Below are 19260 nucleotides of genomic sequence, written 5' to 3' on the forward strand. Positions count from 1 at the left end.
TGACTAAATGGAAAACTGAGTGAGTCAGAGAACATTCTCCTGATGATGGTGGTGACAACAACAAGTTGTAAAGGCATTTTCTTAAGTTTTTTTTAAATCAGGAAAATCAATGTTTAATTCAATTCAGAAAATCAGAAATCCAGAAATGATTTTTTTTAAACCCCAAGGGGGAATTAACCATCGTTAAAACTCACATTGTGTGTTTTGTTTTGTTTTTTTAAGTTGTAGATGCTGAATGTACATAGGAACGATCTGCTGTAGGGGTCCGTTTTACAGTGTTTCTGGAAAAGCCTCTGACTGAACACTCTCTGTTGTTGCACAACAGTCTGATGAAGAGAGAAGAAGATGGCAACAGTTCAAAGACTTGACATTGAGGCAGAGGGTCCAGCAGGACAATGACCATCACAAAAAGTGTTTTGAAAATGTATGATTTGTATCCAGGCCTTCATTTAATCCAGGATGTGTGGAAAGATTTGCAATTTTTTTTTTATTAAAAACTCTCCATCCATTCTCACTAAAAAAAAAAATAGTGAAAAAAGAGTCACTATATCCATTTCTAGATATATAAGAAGCTACTGGACATACCCTCAAAGGCATGCAGCAAAAGTTTTTGTCATATCAAACATTTAAGATTTGGATTCATAAGAACATGCATTTTCCATACTCTAAACAACTATTAACTACTTTGTTTTAGTCTGTCATAATATTTAACATAAGGCTGCTGGGAGTCATTTGGCAATCTGTGAGGTATTGCGAATATTTCTGCAGGAGGCTGTATGCATTCATCTAGAAAATTACAGAATGGATGTTTTTTGGCAGCACACTTCATCTCCTGTCCTAATTGACAGGCTGATTGACTCTCCTCACTCTCCCCAAACACTAAGCTGTGCTTCCCGCTGGCACAGCTCTAATTCTCTACAGTCCTCCGGGGAAGTCATGTCACCGGGTCAGGAGTGTTTGTGAGGAGTGACGGGATTGATGTTCAGTTCTTTTCCTGCATGCTGAATTACAAAGTATGTAGTCACCCTTTTATTAAAAGCTCTTAGCTTCATTCTGTCTTGACTTCCTGCCTTCAAGGCCAATGCCCTTCCCCCCAAAATAAGAAAATTCCAACACATCAAACAAATGCAAGAGTCATTCTGGTGCAATTTTAGATTAAATCAGTATTAAAGTCCAAAAAAAGTAAAGTAATAAACTAAATATATGTTTTCAGTGAAATTCAGCTTTAAAACTTCAGCTTTTACTCCAGTAAACAATGAATCTATTTTTTTCTGCTACAACATTTTTAGAAAAAAAAACTGTTATGTTTCCAGCAACTGATTCATTTGCTTCTCTGGCATATACTGATATATATTGTTTGTATTGACAGTAGCCATTGTAAATTTGCTCACCTTAAAGATAAAAACCTAGAAATGTAGCTGCCTGACTTAAACTTAGCTGCCTGACTTAAAGGAGTCACAGCGAGGATATCTTTTTGAATGAATCAATCTAAAATATACTTTAGATTCACTTTCTTTTTTTGGAAAAAATAGATAAACTAATTCGGACGGCCTTTATTTCTCATGAGGGTATGCAGGATAATTAGACCTGGGTGTTTCGTCTTAATGTGGATATAGCTTTAGTAATATTAGCAGTTCTCTATGGTTTTTTTTTTTACCAGTGTTTCCCAGTCTATTGCACAATAGTCGGCAATACCTGTCACTACCCAATCCGTCCCGGAAGATTGATCTGTACCATCAGCTCATTTGTGCGCAACCAGATATACATCCGGGTCGCCCTTGGTTTTATTTTTTTTTTAAAGACCTAAATTGCATTTTTGCTTTAAATGCCTTAAAACCCTTTCTACTTTAACACTCTATTTTATCCCATTTCCTGCACCAGAAATGGGATCCTACGCTACCTCCAGGAGCTAATTTTTTCAGCTTTGGATTTAAAGGAAAAGTGTGGTCACATTCAGAATACAAACTTCTGAAAGTACTTTAAATTTGAAATTATTACATACCTAATTAAAAGTAATTTCATTTGAATGTGCTTTATCGGAGACATCCATGTTTGTCACAGAACACTACCACCAACTGGTTTGTGATGTCACGGTGCGGTATCGGCTGTTGAGCAAGTCCTAGTGCTTTTCTCTTTTTTTCCTTTTTCTTCTTCTGTTTTTCTGCTCTATTTACATTGCAGTGTCCATATAAACTGTAAAACTCGCTGCATAATTATAATAAAGCAATTTATATGCACGAAACAAGTGCTACACTTGTGAAAGTAAAATCTGTTGGGCTCTTTTTGGCATCAAGACAATTATTCTTATTGCCACATTGCCAGACAGGACACTGTATAAAAAAAAATAATAAAAAAAAAGTCCTACTGCTGTATCTGGTACTCTGAGCATGTCCCATCATGACGTCAGACAAGCAGTATAACAGAGAAAATGTAAAAGGCATTGAAATTGTGTCCGAAAAGCCATTAAGTATTTTTTAAAGATGTGTATTATCGTTCTTTAGTGATTTAATGATAAAAATAAATAATTTTAGTACCATAATTACATTATTTATTGAAACGCGTATGTAAATCTGGTTGTGCATGCAAAAATTAGCTGATGGTACGAATCGTGCTTCTGGGACAGATCAGGTAGCGACACCGTAGGCATTTATTCACCAAATGTCTTCAGTGAATACCTAATTGTTTGGATTTGCTGTTCTAGTGGAGTAGAGGGGAAAGTGGTGATAGCAAGGTGTGTTAATGTCAGCATCCTTCTAGGATGGCTGACATTTCAAAGGGAGGACAAAAATTGGGCTCTGTGGAAACATGCTCCTCTGGGCTGGTTTCAACATCGAGCTCACACAGATTACCAAGTCACTTTCACACTCCGTATTTTTCTACAGATTTTAATCGAAGCTCAACACCAGAACGCACATTTTAACATGAGTCAGATTTCTGGGTGAGGACTCCTTTAATGGGGCTAGATGGAGCTCATGTTTCAACAACAGCAAAACGACATCAGGAACATCAGGAGATGGTTAATGTGAGATCCGCTTAGCTTTTTTTTTTTTTTTTAAGCTATTGTCAGATTTGATTTTGGTATATTTTAATATATTGCTTTAATTCAAATTATAAAAGATTAAAGATAAAGTTTTTTTAGGAGTTGATGGCTTGAGTTGTTGGTTGATTGACAGCATTATAGTAACTTTGACAGTTACAGAAGTTAAACTGAACTCCAAGAAAAACTTTGATTTCTCAACAATTATGTGAACAACTTTCCACCAGACTTCATCTTTTTTTTTTTTTTTTTGTAAATGAGAGCAGAGCACATCACCTCCATCCTGTGTGCCTCTCCTTGGCTTCCCTCCTTTCTTAGTTAACCCTGAAACTCCTTCTCCTTGACAGAAGCATCCATTGTTGCCATCTTTGAGCGGCAGTAACATGAGGACCCGGAGCGCCCCCTCTTTTTCCTTTGTATCGCCGGCTCCTCAGTTGCCCTCACTCGTTCTTTATTCCCAGTGTGGTCATGGGCCACTGGCAACTAGAACTCCCGGTCAACCTCAGCCTCTGGTGGCCATTTTGGCTCCCTGTCAATGAGGGATATTTACCCGGTGCAACCACACTGGCAGTTCTCATAGCAGCGGGACAGTCCATCCTGGTTTGGAGAACGTTGACAGTATGCTGTTTGTTCCAAACCTTTCAAATCGCACAAATTACAATTTACAGCTCATCATCAACCCTATTTGGAATCACATGGAAAGAAACAGTATTTTGTTAAAAGAAATTATTTCAAGAGTCTCTTTAGCTATACTTTTACACATTAAGGTGTATAATTCTTGCCTATTTACACTCATATCATCAAACGTATGAAAGAGAAAAGGTAGTCCTCCTTCATATACATTTCAGGGCCATGAATTAATTTAATTTATCAGCTTTGTTTACTCAGAGAAATCGTGCAATATGATAACTAATAATAATAATAAACTTTATTGATCTCACACTGTAGAAATTTACTTCTGCATTTAACCCATCCCCTTGAGGAGCAGTTGGCTGCCATTGTGCGGCAGCCGGGGAGCAGTGTGGGGTTAAGGGTCTTGCTCAGGGACCCAGAGTGCAGGCTGTGGGCATCAAACTGGGTCCTAGCAACCTTCGCAGAGCACAAGCGACCAACACTCCCACATATGCGAGTTCTGTAGCACGTGATGAGGGACAGCCACAGTAGGGGTTAAACAGATGTGGGCTCCTGCTGCTGTCTGCTCATCTCCTTTTCACTCAGCAACTATAAGAAATTCTGTGAATGAAATCTGAAATTTCATAAAAGCAGAAATTACACTAGAATCAAACCTTTTATCAATGCTCAAATATCTCTGAAGTAGGTAAGAATTTGTCATGAAGATTCCATCTATTATCAAAAGCTCAGTTTTGAAACAAACAGTGGAAACTCTGTAAAGTCTTCCACTCAAAGGTATTTATTTAATGTGATTAAGAGGGAGATATAAACAGTTAGAATTACCGACAGACATGTGAGGCTGACTCAGGTTCAGTGGAAGATTTTGAATAAACTGCACAAGAGGATAATAAAACTATATCTAGCACTAGTCTCGGTGTCCTTTTGAAAAACAGCAGCAGCTGTAGAGTAGAGCCATTATAGGACTGGTTATCCTGTGGAGCGCGGCCTGACATCTTGATCGATTAGAAGTCTTAAAAGATTGTAGATGTTTGAGCTTTGATGTTGAGTTTAAATTCTCCTTGAAGATGAATAATAGTGGAGTCAACCCATCCGTTTACCTTCTCAGCAGTAAACTCCCTTTGCCTCCAATGTTATCTGTCATCAGCTGTTCTATGTCGCCACAAACATCAAAGCATAGCTTTATTTTATTCATACACTTCCTGTCATGCAGCAAAAAACAAACGTGGGTCTAGAAACACCTGAAATAATTTACTCAGAAATATTTGAAATAAAATCCATGTGTGCATGAAACTGACATGTTACATGGTGTTTTTAATAAACATATATATTTATTTGTTATTTGAATTAACTGATTAATCTGTTGATTATTTTTTTGAGGAATTGATTAATAATTGGAAAGCCAAAGGTTCCTTCAAGAAGACTTTACGAAATTAGACCAGGTGAAACTAAAACTTTTCTATTTGAGGAGTTCTGGATTGACAGACAAACTTTTTGTTCCATCTTAAATATTAAATGTTTATATATTTTCTTACTGCTCTAAGTCACTCGCTCTATCAGCTAAATGTATGTTACAGTCTCTATACTCCAGTTAACGAGTTAATGATCAGTTACTGAATTAGTTGATGATTATTTCAAAAATCGATTAATCACCATTAATCTGATTATGTGTTTTCAGCCCTAATATAGATATAAATTTATTTGCTTGTTTTATTAGGTAAATATTTCTTACTTGGATTTATTTTAATGGAACATTTAAAACTGTCCACTTTCCTTATCTGGTGAAGTAATGAAAACCTGCTTAGTGAGGGAGAAGAAATGACACAATAACTTTAAACATGTAGAAGTTGAGCCTTAAGGCTGGTTTATTCGCAGAAACCAGGTCGTCTGCGTTTGTGTTGCAGTTAACACAGATATGGCTCCACCCTTTCTGCAGAAACTCTAGTGAACCTCTCCAAAATTATAGGTGACCGCAAACAGTGTCACAGACAGAGGCATCTGATTGGTCAAATCTACATCCGCTCCACACTATGCGTATTTCCTGTTTGGTGCCTTACCAGCTTGTTTTGTTTATATGACCGCCATTGTGGAAAACAACTCATAAAGTTGGACCAGCTAGAAGAGTGAAGTGCGCAAGAACGCTGGGACCCTTTTTCCACCTTGATCCCCGCTCTTTTCCGCGCTCCTGTCCCTCCGTTTTCGCACAAAATTGCTCCTTGCGTTTTATTTGTTATAGCGCCAGTTAACAACACATTATTCTCAGGGCACTTTACACCAATAATTAAATCGGATCATATATTCAGATTGGTAAAAAAGTTTTCTAAGGAAATCCCAGCAAACCTCAGAACTTTTAGTAGAACCCATGTCCTGTATTTATAGAACCATTATTTATCCTGCACTTGCTGCGATTGCACTTCTGGTTAGACCTAAACTGCCTTTTGTTGCCTTGTACCTGTACCTGTGCAATGACAATAAAGTTGAATCTAATCTAATCTAAAAAAAAAAAAAACTTCCTGGTTTTAAACATAAAAAAAAAAAAGAAACAATCCTAAAGAATTTTGCACTCATTTGTATTCAGCCGCCTGAGTCAGTAATTTGAACAGCAAATAAAGCATGAGTCCTTCTAAGGTAAACCAGGTTTGCGTCAATAGAAATTCTAGCTCTTATTCTACTTGCATAATAACTCAAGAGTTTTCAGATTAGATTGGATCTTTTTTTTAGGTTGTATATTTTGTCACAAATTTCTAGAATTCAAGTCCTTCTACATGCCCACAGTCACATGGCTGGAAGATGATTATTTACCCAGTCTCAAGTCTTTTGCAGCATCTGTACAGATGTATAGATGTCTTTTTCTACATTTTTTCTGTTGTCACCATTTGTCTATTGTCTTTCATAAGGGAAGCCACAACAAGTATTAAACATTTTCTGCATGGAAATATTTTGGTCCTTCTTCCCCTTTTTTTGGACAATCCCTAATTTAAAGCTCCAATATAAAATGGTAGACAGAGGCTTATTTTTATAGCGAAGCTTTTTCTAAAGTTGCATCCGCTGCTCAGCTCCAGCTTCCTGTAGTTTTGGGAAAAAGAGAGCGAACCTCTTGCATACCTGAGGGATAGAATAAAATGACTAGGAAAAATTGAGTTGGACATTTAGTCTCCTGTTCATCTTTCACATAAAGCCTTCTCTTTCTCTTTATTTTTCCATCGTAGATCAAGTTTGAGTGGGAAAAGCTTCCTTATAATTGAAGGTTATAAAACACTATACAGAGGGCCCGTGGCATTGGTGTGTAAAATAAAAGCCCCAAACAACTGTCAAATGTTTACCCAAATAGCAACCGCATTCAGCTTTCTTTCCCTGTGATTTGCTCGCTCACAAACACACCACACAATGAAATGATGCAAGATTTAAAATTTTTCAATAAATTTGTTTCAAACAGGGCTACTATAAATCCAATTTTTCTAAAACAAATTACGACCCATTAGGATAGTTTAGGTAATTTGTCATTTGAAAAGACCTGGTTCTGTTAAAGAGCGTTTCGGTCATGCAAAGTTATTATTTGACCGCAGAGATCTTACTGAGTCGTGGTGGATTGTCTGCTATGCCTTGTCATTTGCTTGCCTGTGTGTGGCTTTCTCCTCGCACGGTTGTGTGTGTCCCACATTCTCTGTGACGCACTGCTGCCTGGACACACTCCAGCCCTCACCAACCTATTTTTGTGCATGTCTCTGCACGCCTGTGTGTGTGTGTGTGCTTTCCTGTGGTCTTACTTTCTTTTAATTGTGCTTCATCTTATTCAGGAACTAATCACTCCGGAAAATGTACATGTATTAAACCAGCTTTGCCGTTTTTGCTAAATCATTTTCATTATCTACATTTATGGTTAATCTTTTTTTTTTTTTTTTTTTTTTTTTTCCTTTTTTTTACCCTAAAGAATTTATTATTATTATTATTATTTTTTTTGGTGTGTTTTTTCTAAAGATGTGTCCGCATTTGTGGCTTTTGCAGGTCTGTAAAGGCTCCTGCAGGCTGAACACATTACAAATTTCACTTTAATGTCAATATTTTTGGAGGAATATCCATATTTTAAGGATATAATCTGCTTAAACCACCTTTAAATGCGATATTGGGAACAGACAGTAAGCGAACCAGTGCTTTATATTTTATTGTGTGCATCTGTGTCTGGAAAGTCCATTAAGATGTGCACAGTCAGGGGTAAGGGTGAACTGACCTTGGCCTCTCAGTCACTTAACCCTCCTCAGAGAAAGGGAACCTACTGACCCCTGACTCGCACCAAGCTTACCCACCCTCCTAGTATCACTGGAACAGTGTTTGTGATTTGCATGATTTTGCAAATGTGGATGGCAATGGGTTCTTATTTGTGAGTTGCAGATTTAAACACTAAGGGTAGTTCCAATTCCTCTGAAATTAATATTGAATTTTGCAAACCAATCTGCCAAAGATCAAACTCTGCCTTTTCCCCCTCCATCGGCTTGGATCTGCTGTTGGATCTGCAGGTTGGATACAGAATTATTATTAATATTGTTTAACTGATTCATTTATTCTATAAAAATTTTACTTCTGTCCATGAACTTACTATGGCTCAACGATTTTGCCAAAAATCTAAATTGCATTATTTTTAACCAGATCGCGGTTGCGATTTTATTTCGATTTTCTTTTGCACCAACCCTAAACTTGTTGATGTTTAAGTTTTTGAAGGTGTGCTTGCCAGGAGTCCAGGACTCCAGGGCATCGTGGTGCCAGTGTACAGCAGCCTCGCTTCTGTCAGTGAGCCCTAGGGCAGCTGTGGCTACAATGTAGCTTGCCACCATCAGTGTGTAAATGACTGAATGTAGTGTAAAGTGCTTTGGTCAAGTCTCCTGACTTGAAAAAGCAATATACACTCACCGGCCACTTTATTAGGTACCCCATGCTAGTAACGGGTTGGACCCCCTTTTGCCTTCAGAACTGCCTCAATTCTTCGTGGCATAGATTCAACAAGGTAATGGAAGCATTCCTCAGGGAGTTTGGTCCATATTGACATGATGGCATCACACAGTTGCCGCAGATTTGTCGGCTGCACATCCATGATGCGAATCTCCCGTTCCACCACATCCCAAAGATGCTCTATTGGATTGAGATCTGGTGACTGTGGAGGCCATTTGAGTGCAGTGAACTCATTGTCATATTCAAGAAACCAGTCTGAGATGATTCCAGCTTTATGACATGGCGCATTATCCTGCTGAAAGTACCATCAGAAGTTGGGTACATTGTGGTCTTAAAGGGATGGACATGGTCAGCAACAATACTCAGGTAGGCTGTGGCGTTGCAACGATGCTCAATTGGTACCAAGGGGCCCAAAGAGTGCCAAGAAAATATTCCCCACACCATGACACCCCACCACCAGCCTGAACCGTTGATACAAGGCAGGATGGATCCATGCTTTCATGTTGTAGACGCTGTTGTGACCCTACCATCCGAATGTCACAGCAGAAATCGAGAATCATCAGACCTGGCAACGTTTTTCCAATCTTCTATTGTCCAATTTCGATGAGCTTGTGCAAATTGTAGCCTCAGTTTCCTGTTCTTAGCTGAAAGGAGTGGCACCCGGTGTGGTCTTCTGCTGCTGTAGCCCATCTGCCTCAAAGTTGACGTACTGTGCGTTCAGAGATGCTCTTCTGCCCACCTTGGTTTTAACGGGTGGTTATTTGAGTCACTGTTGCCCTTTTATCAGCTCGAACCAGTCTGGCCATTCTCCTCTGACCTCTGGCATCAACAAGGCATTTCCGCCCACAGAACTGCCGCTCACTAGATGTTTTTTCTTTTTCGGACCATTCTCTGTAAACCCTAGAGATGGTTGTGCGTGAAAATCCCAGTAGATCAGCAGTTTCTGAAATACTCAGACCAGCCCTTCTGGCACCAACAATCATGCCACGTTCAAAGTCACTCAAATCACCTTTCTTCCCCATACTGATGCTCGGTTTGAACTGCAGGAGATTGTCTTGACCATGTCTACATGCCTAAATGCACTGAGTTGCCGCCATGTGATTGGCTGCTTAGAAATTAAGTGTTAAAGAGCAGTTGGACAGGTGTACCTAATAAAGTGGCCGGTGAGTGTATAAGTACAGGTCATTAACATGCATGAAAAGCACTATTGCATGAAAAAGTATTTACTTCTACCTGCATGCATGGATCTGCATGCTAGCTGCAACTCTCTCTACCTTTGACGACAAACCCACTTCAAGTGTTTAACCACCACCTAAATATAGTGCCAATAATAATGAGTGCCTTTGTGATTTGAAAACTGTATTTTGTTAAATATCAATTATATTGCAATTGCAGTTAATTGCCCAGCCCTACCACTAATGTCTTGTATTCACCTTGAGATTATTGTTTTTTTTTTAAAGATCCGATGACAATTGGACAGGTGCATTTCATAAATTGGAACATTATCCAAAAATTGTTTGAGTCATTTATTCCAAAACACCAATGTCTGTTAATATAGATGGCTCACAGAAAATTTGAATTTAATGTAAAACCGGTTTGAAGTGTAAATTTAATGCCATGGAATTGCATTTGAAAGGCTTTCACAATCACAGGGAAGATTGCTGACATGAGATTTATGCAGCAGAGTCACTGCCCCCGAAAGACTTGAGGCTTTTAAAAAGCTGGTAGTTTACCTGGCACTGCATCCTAGTACATATATTTCCAAATCTGTTTTTCAAGTCTTTGCAGTTTATCCATCCAAAGTTTAATTAAAAGATATTGCTTCTGTTTGCTGTTATTTCAACTACTGACTCTGAGGCATGAGGATGTACTTTACATGAGCCAATGACGTGTCTCTATGCCCAGTGGCATCATGTCCTCCCCTGTACTATTTAATGTGGCTTCGCCTGGTTTTAAAGTCTCCATATGGCATGACTTAAAGCTCAAGACTAAGTGATCTCACACTGAGCGAGGAGCTTGCTAGTATGCATGTGGTTTGTGTGTGTGTGTGTGTGTGTGTGTGTGTGTGTGTGTGTGTGTGTGTGTGTGTGTGTGTGTGTGTGTGTGTGTGTGTGTGTGTGTGTGTGTGTGTGTGTGTGTGTTTATGTGTATATATAGAACAGGAGAGGTGAAAGATCAGGCCACTGTGAGTAAGACCAAGGTTGTGTTGGGGGGAGTTTAAAAGAGGTAAAAAGATGGTGTAAAAGACATAGAAAATCCCTCAAATTAAGTGGAATTTGAATGCATGTGAAGCCATGACAGCTCTGCACATGTTTTAAATTACAGCCTGTAGTGACATTTCTCCACCATCAGCCAAATATTAATTCTTAATGCGGTTTACGTATGTGCTGTGAACTGTGATTTGAATGCATTAGTTTTTTTGAATCTCAGCCTTTGACAAAAGTGTGACTTATCTTTAGCCAAGCAAACACAGCAGCAACTACAGCAACTAGAACCGGGCTCTTAGATAAAAGTATGATTTCACCCAATAGTCAAACTTGGACTGACCCCTTGAGGTGATTTTATCTACTGCAGCTATGTGGTTTTAGCAGCTTTTTTCTTCCTGCTGCCATCTGTTTTTCTTTTTGGTTGTCCCTTGAAGTTACCCAGAAATATGTGGTATTAGTCTTCAGATGACTTTAAAGTGATTATTCTCCCTGTTCTGCTGTGCTGTCAGGGTGGATCTGAATGAAGATGGATTCTGCCAGCCCTACAGAGGCATAGCCTGTGCTCGCTTCATCGGAAACCGCAGCATCTACGTCGATTCCCTGCAGATGCAGGGGGAGATTGAGACTCAGATCACAGGTGGGGAAAACACACTTGTGCTGTAGTTTATTTGTTATCTTGTATTATTAATACGTTAACCTTTTTCTTCATTTTTATATCTCATCAAATAGTATTTCCAGTTTGAATGGAAGTAAACACAGCACTTAATTTTATCTACAGTAAAAGATTCAAACCACATCTTTGATCAAGCAGATTTTATAGCTGGGAACATGAAGGAGTCATTTTTAAGATAGTGATGCACCAATGAAATGGACAGAAATAAAAAAGAAAAAAAAATAGTTTGCAGGTCAAATGTTGTAAAATATTTTAGGGGGTTTTCTCCATTGGCGGCTGGTGGAGCTATAAATTCAAAATAGACATATACCAAAAACCAATTTTTGCAGTTTAATAATGGAGAAGCTATTAGTGAGCTTTATATTTTTTAATATATAAAAACTATTTATTTTATGAGAATGTGTTTGTTTAAGAGCTACTATGCAAATTAATAAACACCTAGAAAAAGTACACTATATTATATTATTTTCGATACGATCCCAAATTGTTCATACTTCTTTGCCTTTTCTAAAAGGTTCTTTAAGCGCCTTATTTGGCTCTTTTTGGCATCAATGTAATTATTATTATTGCCACATTCCCAGACAGGACACTGAGGGGGAAAAAGTGCTTTAAATCAGTCCTACCTGTCTTTATCCATGCTGGGTCAGATCCAGACCTTTAAGAAATAAGGCAGGAAAAGCAGAATAAAGCTTTAGCGTCGGACATGCAGTTCGCCATTATGGTTAGTTAGCGAGTAGATACACTTCCTGTCAGCTCTAGGCACACCAGAGCTGCGCCCCAAGCTCTCCTATACCTTTGTATTGCAGAGGAGCTAATGCGCATGTACAACTTATAACGAATGGGCAAAGATTTTTGCGCCCAAGGTGGAAATACGTTACCAATCTGACGAAAAATGGAATGACTCTTTTCTAGTCATTAAAGATTAAATATTTATCTTACACATCTAAAAAATATATATTATATATTTCAAAAAATTTTAATCTTAATTTAAAATTCTATTAAAAAAGAAAGAAATAACCATACTTATTAAATCTACCAAAAACCTAAGCGTTCTCCATTTTTTGGTCAATAAATTATATCTCCCTTATTTTTTTTCAATAAATATAAAAAGGTTTGGAATATGATAATAAATGTTGAAACATAATAATTTCGAAATCTTGCAAATGTTTAGCTGCATTAAAAAACATTTCTGTCAAACACCTTGAAATATAGTTTTCCTCTTTTATATATTACACTCCTTGAGGGAAAAAAAATGAAATCCCAAATTATTCTCAGCTGAAATTAGCAAGTTAGACATAAAAAAAATGCACATAACCTCTGGTCATGTACGTATAAAGTTTATTTCGAGATCTATTTCATTGCAGTGTAAATATGGCCTGAACCATGTAATTGGCCACGTTAATTACCGTAACTAAAAAGATTTACCATCACAGTAACTTTTTGCTGGAACCTCAGCCACCATGACACTAAATCATGTCTCTTTCTAACATAAAAATAAATTTGTTTTTGAATATTAGTATTTTCTTGCATCACACTAACGGGACATCTTATATATTTAAATCACACTCTCACATGTGATCCAGCACTTTTGTTTTTGTTGGAATCCAACGTTTAGCCTGCAATGTTGACATTAGTATTGGAAAATGTCAGCGTTGTTTTTGGTTCTTAAGGGCCTTCATGGTGACTCTTAGTAACTTTGGCCATAATCATAACAAATTGAGCAATGGGGGCTTTTTTTGTTTGTTTTTTTATTCAAGGTTATTGAGGTATTTGGGATATTTTTGACTGCTTTAAAAAGTACTTAAATGAGCCCCACCCCCTCCACCAGCAGTAATACCAGTGACTTAAAGATTTATTTAATATTTCAATCTATGCATTATTACTTTTCAACAAGTGTAGATGCCCATAAAATGATCAGTACAAATAGTTAAGAAAAAAAATATAGAAAGCAATTGTCCTTGTATAATACATTTATTTTGATTGATTTTGTTAATGCACATCATATCTCCTATACTCCTCAAACGTGTAAGTTTCTATTTAAAATAAATAAATTTTCATCTGTAAATTTCAATCTTTGATGTCATGTCTGGGAAGGCAGGCAGGACATCAAAGTTCAGAGAGAGTTCAGCTTTGTCTCCTCTCTTTATGGAGCACACATGGCCCACAGTGTCATACTCTTAGAAATGTCTGCCTTTCCGCTTCTGTTCTTTTGTTTTGCTTATTTGTTATTGATGACTTCCATGCAGCTGTCGGTTTCACCCCCTGGTTCATGGCCCAAACATCGCCTGAACCCTGACAGCAATCCGAAACATCAAGGACCTCTAATACTTCAGATTTATGTAGCCATTGTATCATAATAATCTGACAGCTGTATATCATGTATGTTTAAATTCTGGCATCGATACCGAGCATCTTGGAATAAATGTCACCTTTATTTGTCTTTATGGTCACTTTAATCAGGACAATATGTGCTGTAGTCTTGATGTTATTCCTACGTGGGACAGAGCCATTGCTGTGGTCATGACAACCACAGAGAAAGCAAATGCTTTTTATAACTGTACAGCTATGAGTTATAAGTAAAAAAAAAATCCTCTTTGTATTCCATTTTTTCTGCCTTGTTGATGGCAAAAGAAAATAAAAAAAGATCAGAGTTGCTTATATGGGAACTGGACAGGGAACTGAACTAGACTGGTAACATTGACCGAGTCTCACTTAACGCTTCAAAATAGTTGTATAATCTTTCTTCATTCTAAAATTAATTTGAATGTCTTAATTTGTTCCTTCTACCAATAATCACAACCTTTTCCTGTTTTTTTTTTTTGTTTTTTTCAGCTGCCTTCACCATGATCGGAACTTCCAATCACTTGTCCGATCGTTGCTCCCAGTTTGCCATCCCTTCCCTTTGCCACTTTGCCTTTCCAACATGCGACCGTACCTCAGGCATTGACAGGCCTAGGGACCTTTGTAAGGACGAATGTGAGATACTGGAGAACGATCTATGCAAGACTGAGTACATCATTGCCCGTTCCAACCCCATCATACTGAAGAGCCTTAAACTGCCCAACTGTGAGGAGCTGGCTGCCTCTGACAGCCCGAAGGCTGCCAACTGTTTACGGATTGGGATCCCCATGGCTGAGCCCATCGATAAAAGTAAGACTGCTCTACTGGTTTGCTGCGGCATACATTACCTTATTGTCCACCAAACAAAACAGCCCATCTCTAACATGCATTCTCTGGCTAAAATTAAGAAATGCATCAAAAGCAATTAAGGAAAAGAGCAAAGCACTCTAGAAATCCAAGCTCACACATTAGGGAAAAACACAGTGCATACCAAGGATGAAACTAGCAGGAAAAATGTCTCCAGTTTCAATTGGAGCTGGAGAGAGCCACCTGTGGAGAGACCCCAGAGGACTCTGTGTAGAACTCAGGGAACTCTGTCATAAGTCAAAATCTGCTTCAGATAGAATTGTTAATCTGAAGCGCAGAGTTGTGTCACCAAAATGGTTTACATTAGCAGGCCATGCAGTGGTTATTTAAACCTCACATAGCGCAAAAATGATCAGTCTTTGTTTTACCTCTAAGGATTTATCTACAGAAAAGATTTATTTTCTTTATTTATTTCAACATTTGTTGTTGTTTTCTGTCAGGGGATGCTTTTTTTTTAAATAAAAGTAAACATTTTCTTGATATTCATGAAAAACTTCATACTTAGAACCTGCAGCCATCCTGGGGGTCTGGCTGTTGCCTCCCTGCACAGCTCCTGTGTGGAATGTGTTTTATCCTCCTCCCTGAGCTTTGTGTCATTCCTTCTCTTACATTTGTATCTAAATGTTTGACAATCTTTGGGACAAATATTATTTCAACAGATGAACTTTTTTGTGAGCGATGAAAAATTGGATCTCCCTACTTATGAAGCTCACCCTCTTTGTAGTTTCTCAAATGAGATTACACCTATCCATTTAAATTATTACAATAAAGCCCATGTTTATATCAAGAAATTTATATTTTTTCTGTTTATGACCAAAAAGAATGTCTTCCATTGTGTATAGATGCTATGTTAATACCTGTATGCATATGTTAAAGGACTGTTTTTGCTCTTTTAGTGTTCTTTTTTAAGTCATGTAAGAGTTTTTACTCAGAAATTAAGTGTCTACATTAATCTAAAATTAATTAATTAATGGATGGCATTCTTGCAATTATGAGAAAGTGGGAGAGAACGGATTTTACTAAGTAAGTTGTTAGGAGATTCTTTCCAGAGGTAGCGTGCCCTGAAGCTGCTAAAGGTTCTGAAAACATGCTTTGGTCGCAAAACTTCTGCTGGACAGGTAACCATTTAATTACGTTTAATTCTGTAGTAAGTACTGTATTCAAAAACAACTTGTTCTTATGGAGATTTCCTGCTGACTAGGTGCAGTCTGGCACTTTACTGCCTCTATAGGTGAAAAACAATATTCTGAGCTGAGGTGTTTCCAGCGTATTGAACTTTTGCGAAGGAGGGGGCACTGATGCATGCACACCATTCAGAATTACATCTGTTGGACATATCTTCCACCAGAGAATCCTCTTTCCTGCCTTTAAACCACTTTTCTACTTTCAGACTAAAGCAATTACAGATTTTCTTTTATTGTTGCATTTTGATCAAATATGTTTAGCTCTAAATTTGAGTATTTACTTATGTCTGTTCACTGTTCAATTATTGGGTGTAAGCAATGAACACCTCACCTTTATTTTTCTCAGGTCACAAGTGTTACAACAACACTGGAGCAGATTACAGAGGCACCGTGAGTGTGACCAAATCGGGGCGCCAGTGTCAGCCGTGGAACTCCCAGTATCCCCACAGCCACACCTACCTGGCAGTCCGTTACACCGAGCTGAATGGGGGGCACTCTTACTGCCGCAACCCTGGGAACAAACACGAGGCCCCCTGGTGCTTCACGCTGGATGAAGGTGTTCGCATGGAGCTCTGCGACATTCCAGTCTGTGGTGAGGCACTTCGGTTTAAACCTTCAAGTTAGAATTTGATGCTGTTTCCTCTCAATAACTTCTTAAAAAGTTCTTTGTCATGTTTTGTTTTTGATAACCCTGAGCTTGGAAAGAGAGTAAAGAGCTTTTTTTTTTCTTTTCATGCATTCTTAAATAATCTGATCATCTTCTAGCTGACTTCCTTCACCCTTTCTTGGCTTTATTTAAACAGCATTTCCTGAACTAGAACTCTGGAAGGGTTTGTTAATTAGATAAATAAGCTCTGTTGGACAGAGAGAGGTGGAAGTAAAGGATCACGTTACAGAAGCACAAAGCTGCAGGAACATTTTTAAAAACCCAAAACGCAAATGCATATCACTAAAGCACAAAGCCTACCCCCCAACCTTTTTTTTTCAGCATTTTATTATCTTTAAATTGTCACAAGTACAGACCAATGTAATTAACTCTCTGCATTTAACTCATCCCCTTGGGAAGCAGTGAGCTGATCTTAACATTTTATCTCTCAGCGTTTTCAGCAAAACTGAATGTTCAGGTTTTGAAAAAAAAAAGAAAAATCTTTCCCACTTTCTTAATTACTTCAAATCCAGGATGAACTGCACTTGTGGACTCTAAACTAAGTCTGATTTGAAAACACCGAACATTGTGCTATTTCTATTTCTTTTAAGAAGGAAATAAAGGTACCAACATTGGAAAAGAGAAAAATCTGAAGGAATAAGTGTTTTTATTTAAGGAGAATTTATTCCTCATTTGGTAAATCCAACTGTTAGATAGCAACTTAGAGCAAAGTGGGGGAAAAAAGCCATGAAATGTCACTATCCCACACTCCGATAGTCAGAAGCCAATATCAGGACAGTGTTGTTTTTGTGATTTGTGGAACCTACTAATGGGGAAATTATTTAATAACATTAAGGTGAACATTTTGTCCTCAAATATCAAGCTTGTTTTAGTTGGGGAAGGACAGTCCTTCCTGTGATAGACATAGGGACCTGTAAAAGGTTTGTACATTCTCCCACCCAGTGAATGCTGGAGGTAAGCACCTACCTACCCACATGCTCTGTGACTTTATACGGATATGCAGATTTTTATAAATGTTTGACTTTTTTTTAACTGGTCTTTTAATCATTTCACACAGCTGAATTAATGATATTAGTTATTATTCAAAGCATTAGCAAACAGCTAGACTTGAATGACTGCGTTGGAAGAACAACTAAAGAGGAAGACGTACACCTGAACACAAAAAAGGACAAGGCCAGAGTTACCTTAAAAAAGGGAAATAAATCAAGAGGCTACACAGAGTTAACGGCAGCAACAGCCCCATCAATCGTTTTATTCAAGAAAAAAATGAATCGGGTTTACTTTCTGTTTGAGAGAAAAACTAATCATTGCAAAGTTCATGCCTGCAATAGAGCTTCCAGAGACACTGGATCTATGAAACATTTGAGGCAGTGGTGCTTTTTACTTTTTAACATTGATGTTACACTATTAACACCATATTTATTTCTCTGTTTCAGACCATAAAGATAAGTCCAGTGGCAGCATGGAGATCCTTTACATCCTAGTTCCCAGTGTGGCCATCCCATTGGCCATCGTCTTGCTTTTCTTGTTCATCTGCGTTTGCCGTAACAACCAGAAGTCCTCCAGGCCTCCAGCTGCTCGTCCACCCAAACCAGTCCGAGGTCAAAATGTGGAGATGTCTATGCTGACAACTCCCTACAAACCAAAGGTAGTACATGCACCAACACGAAACATAGCGACAAAGTGAATGTGTCTCTGTCTCTGCTTTACTTTATTCATTTGCAGTTAAAAGAAAATGATCCCATAAAGTTAGAATTCAGCTTAAATAACTGATTTTTGAATTAGGACTGGCTGCTGTTTAGGGGTGGTGTTATTCACCTTTTTTTGTCTAATATACCTTTATTTGTGCTTAAAACAGCTTTCAGTGCTTTCGGAAAACACTTGCACATCTCAACACCTCAGATGGAACTATTGCTACTTCATCTCTTAGTCGCATCATTATGACTTTAATCAGTAGGACAAAGACCCTTGTCTGACAGAGTAACATAGTTTAATTTAATTGAGTTCTTTAACTTGCACTGCATGTTTGGGCCCCCTTGAACCTTCTCGCAAAGAAAGCCCCTCTACTCTCTTTGTCTGAAAGAGCAGACTAAAGGAGTCAAAACAGCGGTGCAGCACCCTGCCTGTTGGCTGTGACACCTCGCAGCATGCCGAGGTTACAAGGTTCGTTGTGTGGAAATGACCTGCATGAGGCAAACCTTCAGATCTCTATCATCAGATCTCAGCAGGTCCAGGAATGTTCAGCTGCAGCTTTTTCCCTCTGTTTATTTTTCTCCCACTATCTGTTTTTCCACAGCTCTCCTTCACACTTCTGCTTTCACTTATCCCATCCTCTTCTTATGTCCTTTCCCTCCATCCCCTTTACGGGACATCTTATTCTGTCTTTACTCCCCTGACTTTGTAGTGCAGATGACCAGGCAGAGTATAATTCACATCAGGGTCTGAATCATGCTTCCTTTAAGGTTGCACATTTAGCCATTCCATGTCTGTTTCTTATTTTCTAGATTTTCTTTACCAGTCAAAGTGGAGAGTATTTGATTATCTGCATTAATATTACATTACAACTAAAAGGGTTCGGATTTTTAGCCAGAACACATGTTTCTCTGATTTAAAAACTGAAGCTCTTCTATGTATGTTTGGATACAAGCACGTTAGTGATTAATGTAATGTAAATGGAAATTCCTTTATTGTCCCACAATGGAGAAATTCAC

At 38.2% G+C, this 19260-nt stretch overlaps 1 protein-coding gene across 1 annotated transcript in view; it reads left to right on the plus strand.

The window, feature by feature from the left end:
- ror1 (receptor tyrosine kinase-like orphan receptor 1) overlaps window positions 1-19260 on the plus strand; it is a 168975-nt gene that overhangs the window by 139399 nt on the left and 10316 nt on the right. The window contains exons 5-8 of the mRNA XM_038278374.1: window positions 11328-11455; window positions 14324-14641; window positions 16229-16474; window positions 17986-18197. Coding sequence (XP_038134302.1) covers window positions 11328-11455; window positions 14324-14641; window positions 16229-16474; window positions 17986-18197 — 904 coding nt within the window. The remainder of the gene's footprint in view (window positions 1-11327; window positions 11456-14323; window positions 14642-16228; window positions 16475-17985; window positions 18198-19260) is intronic.

This window comes from Cyprinodon tularosa, unplaced genomic scaffold (genome assembly GCF_016077235.1).
Source record: "Cyprinodon tularosa strain WSP-4 unplaced genomic scaffold, ASM1607723v1 ctg140, whole genome shotgun sequence".
Classification (NCBI taxonomy): Eukaryota; Metazoa; Chordata; class Actinopteri; order Cyprinodontiformes; family Cyprinodontidae; genus Cyprinodon; species Cyprinodon tularosa.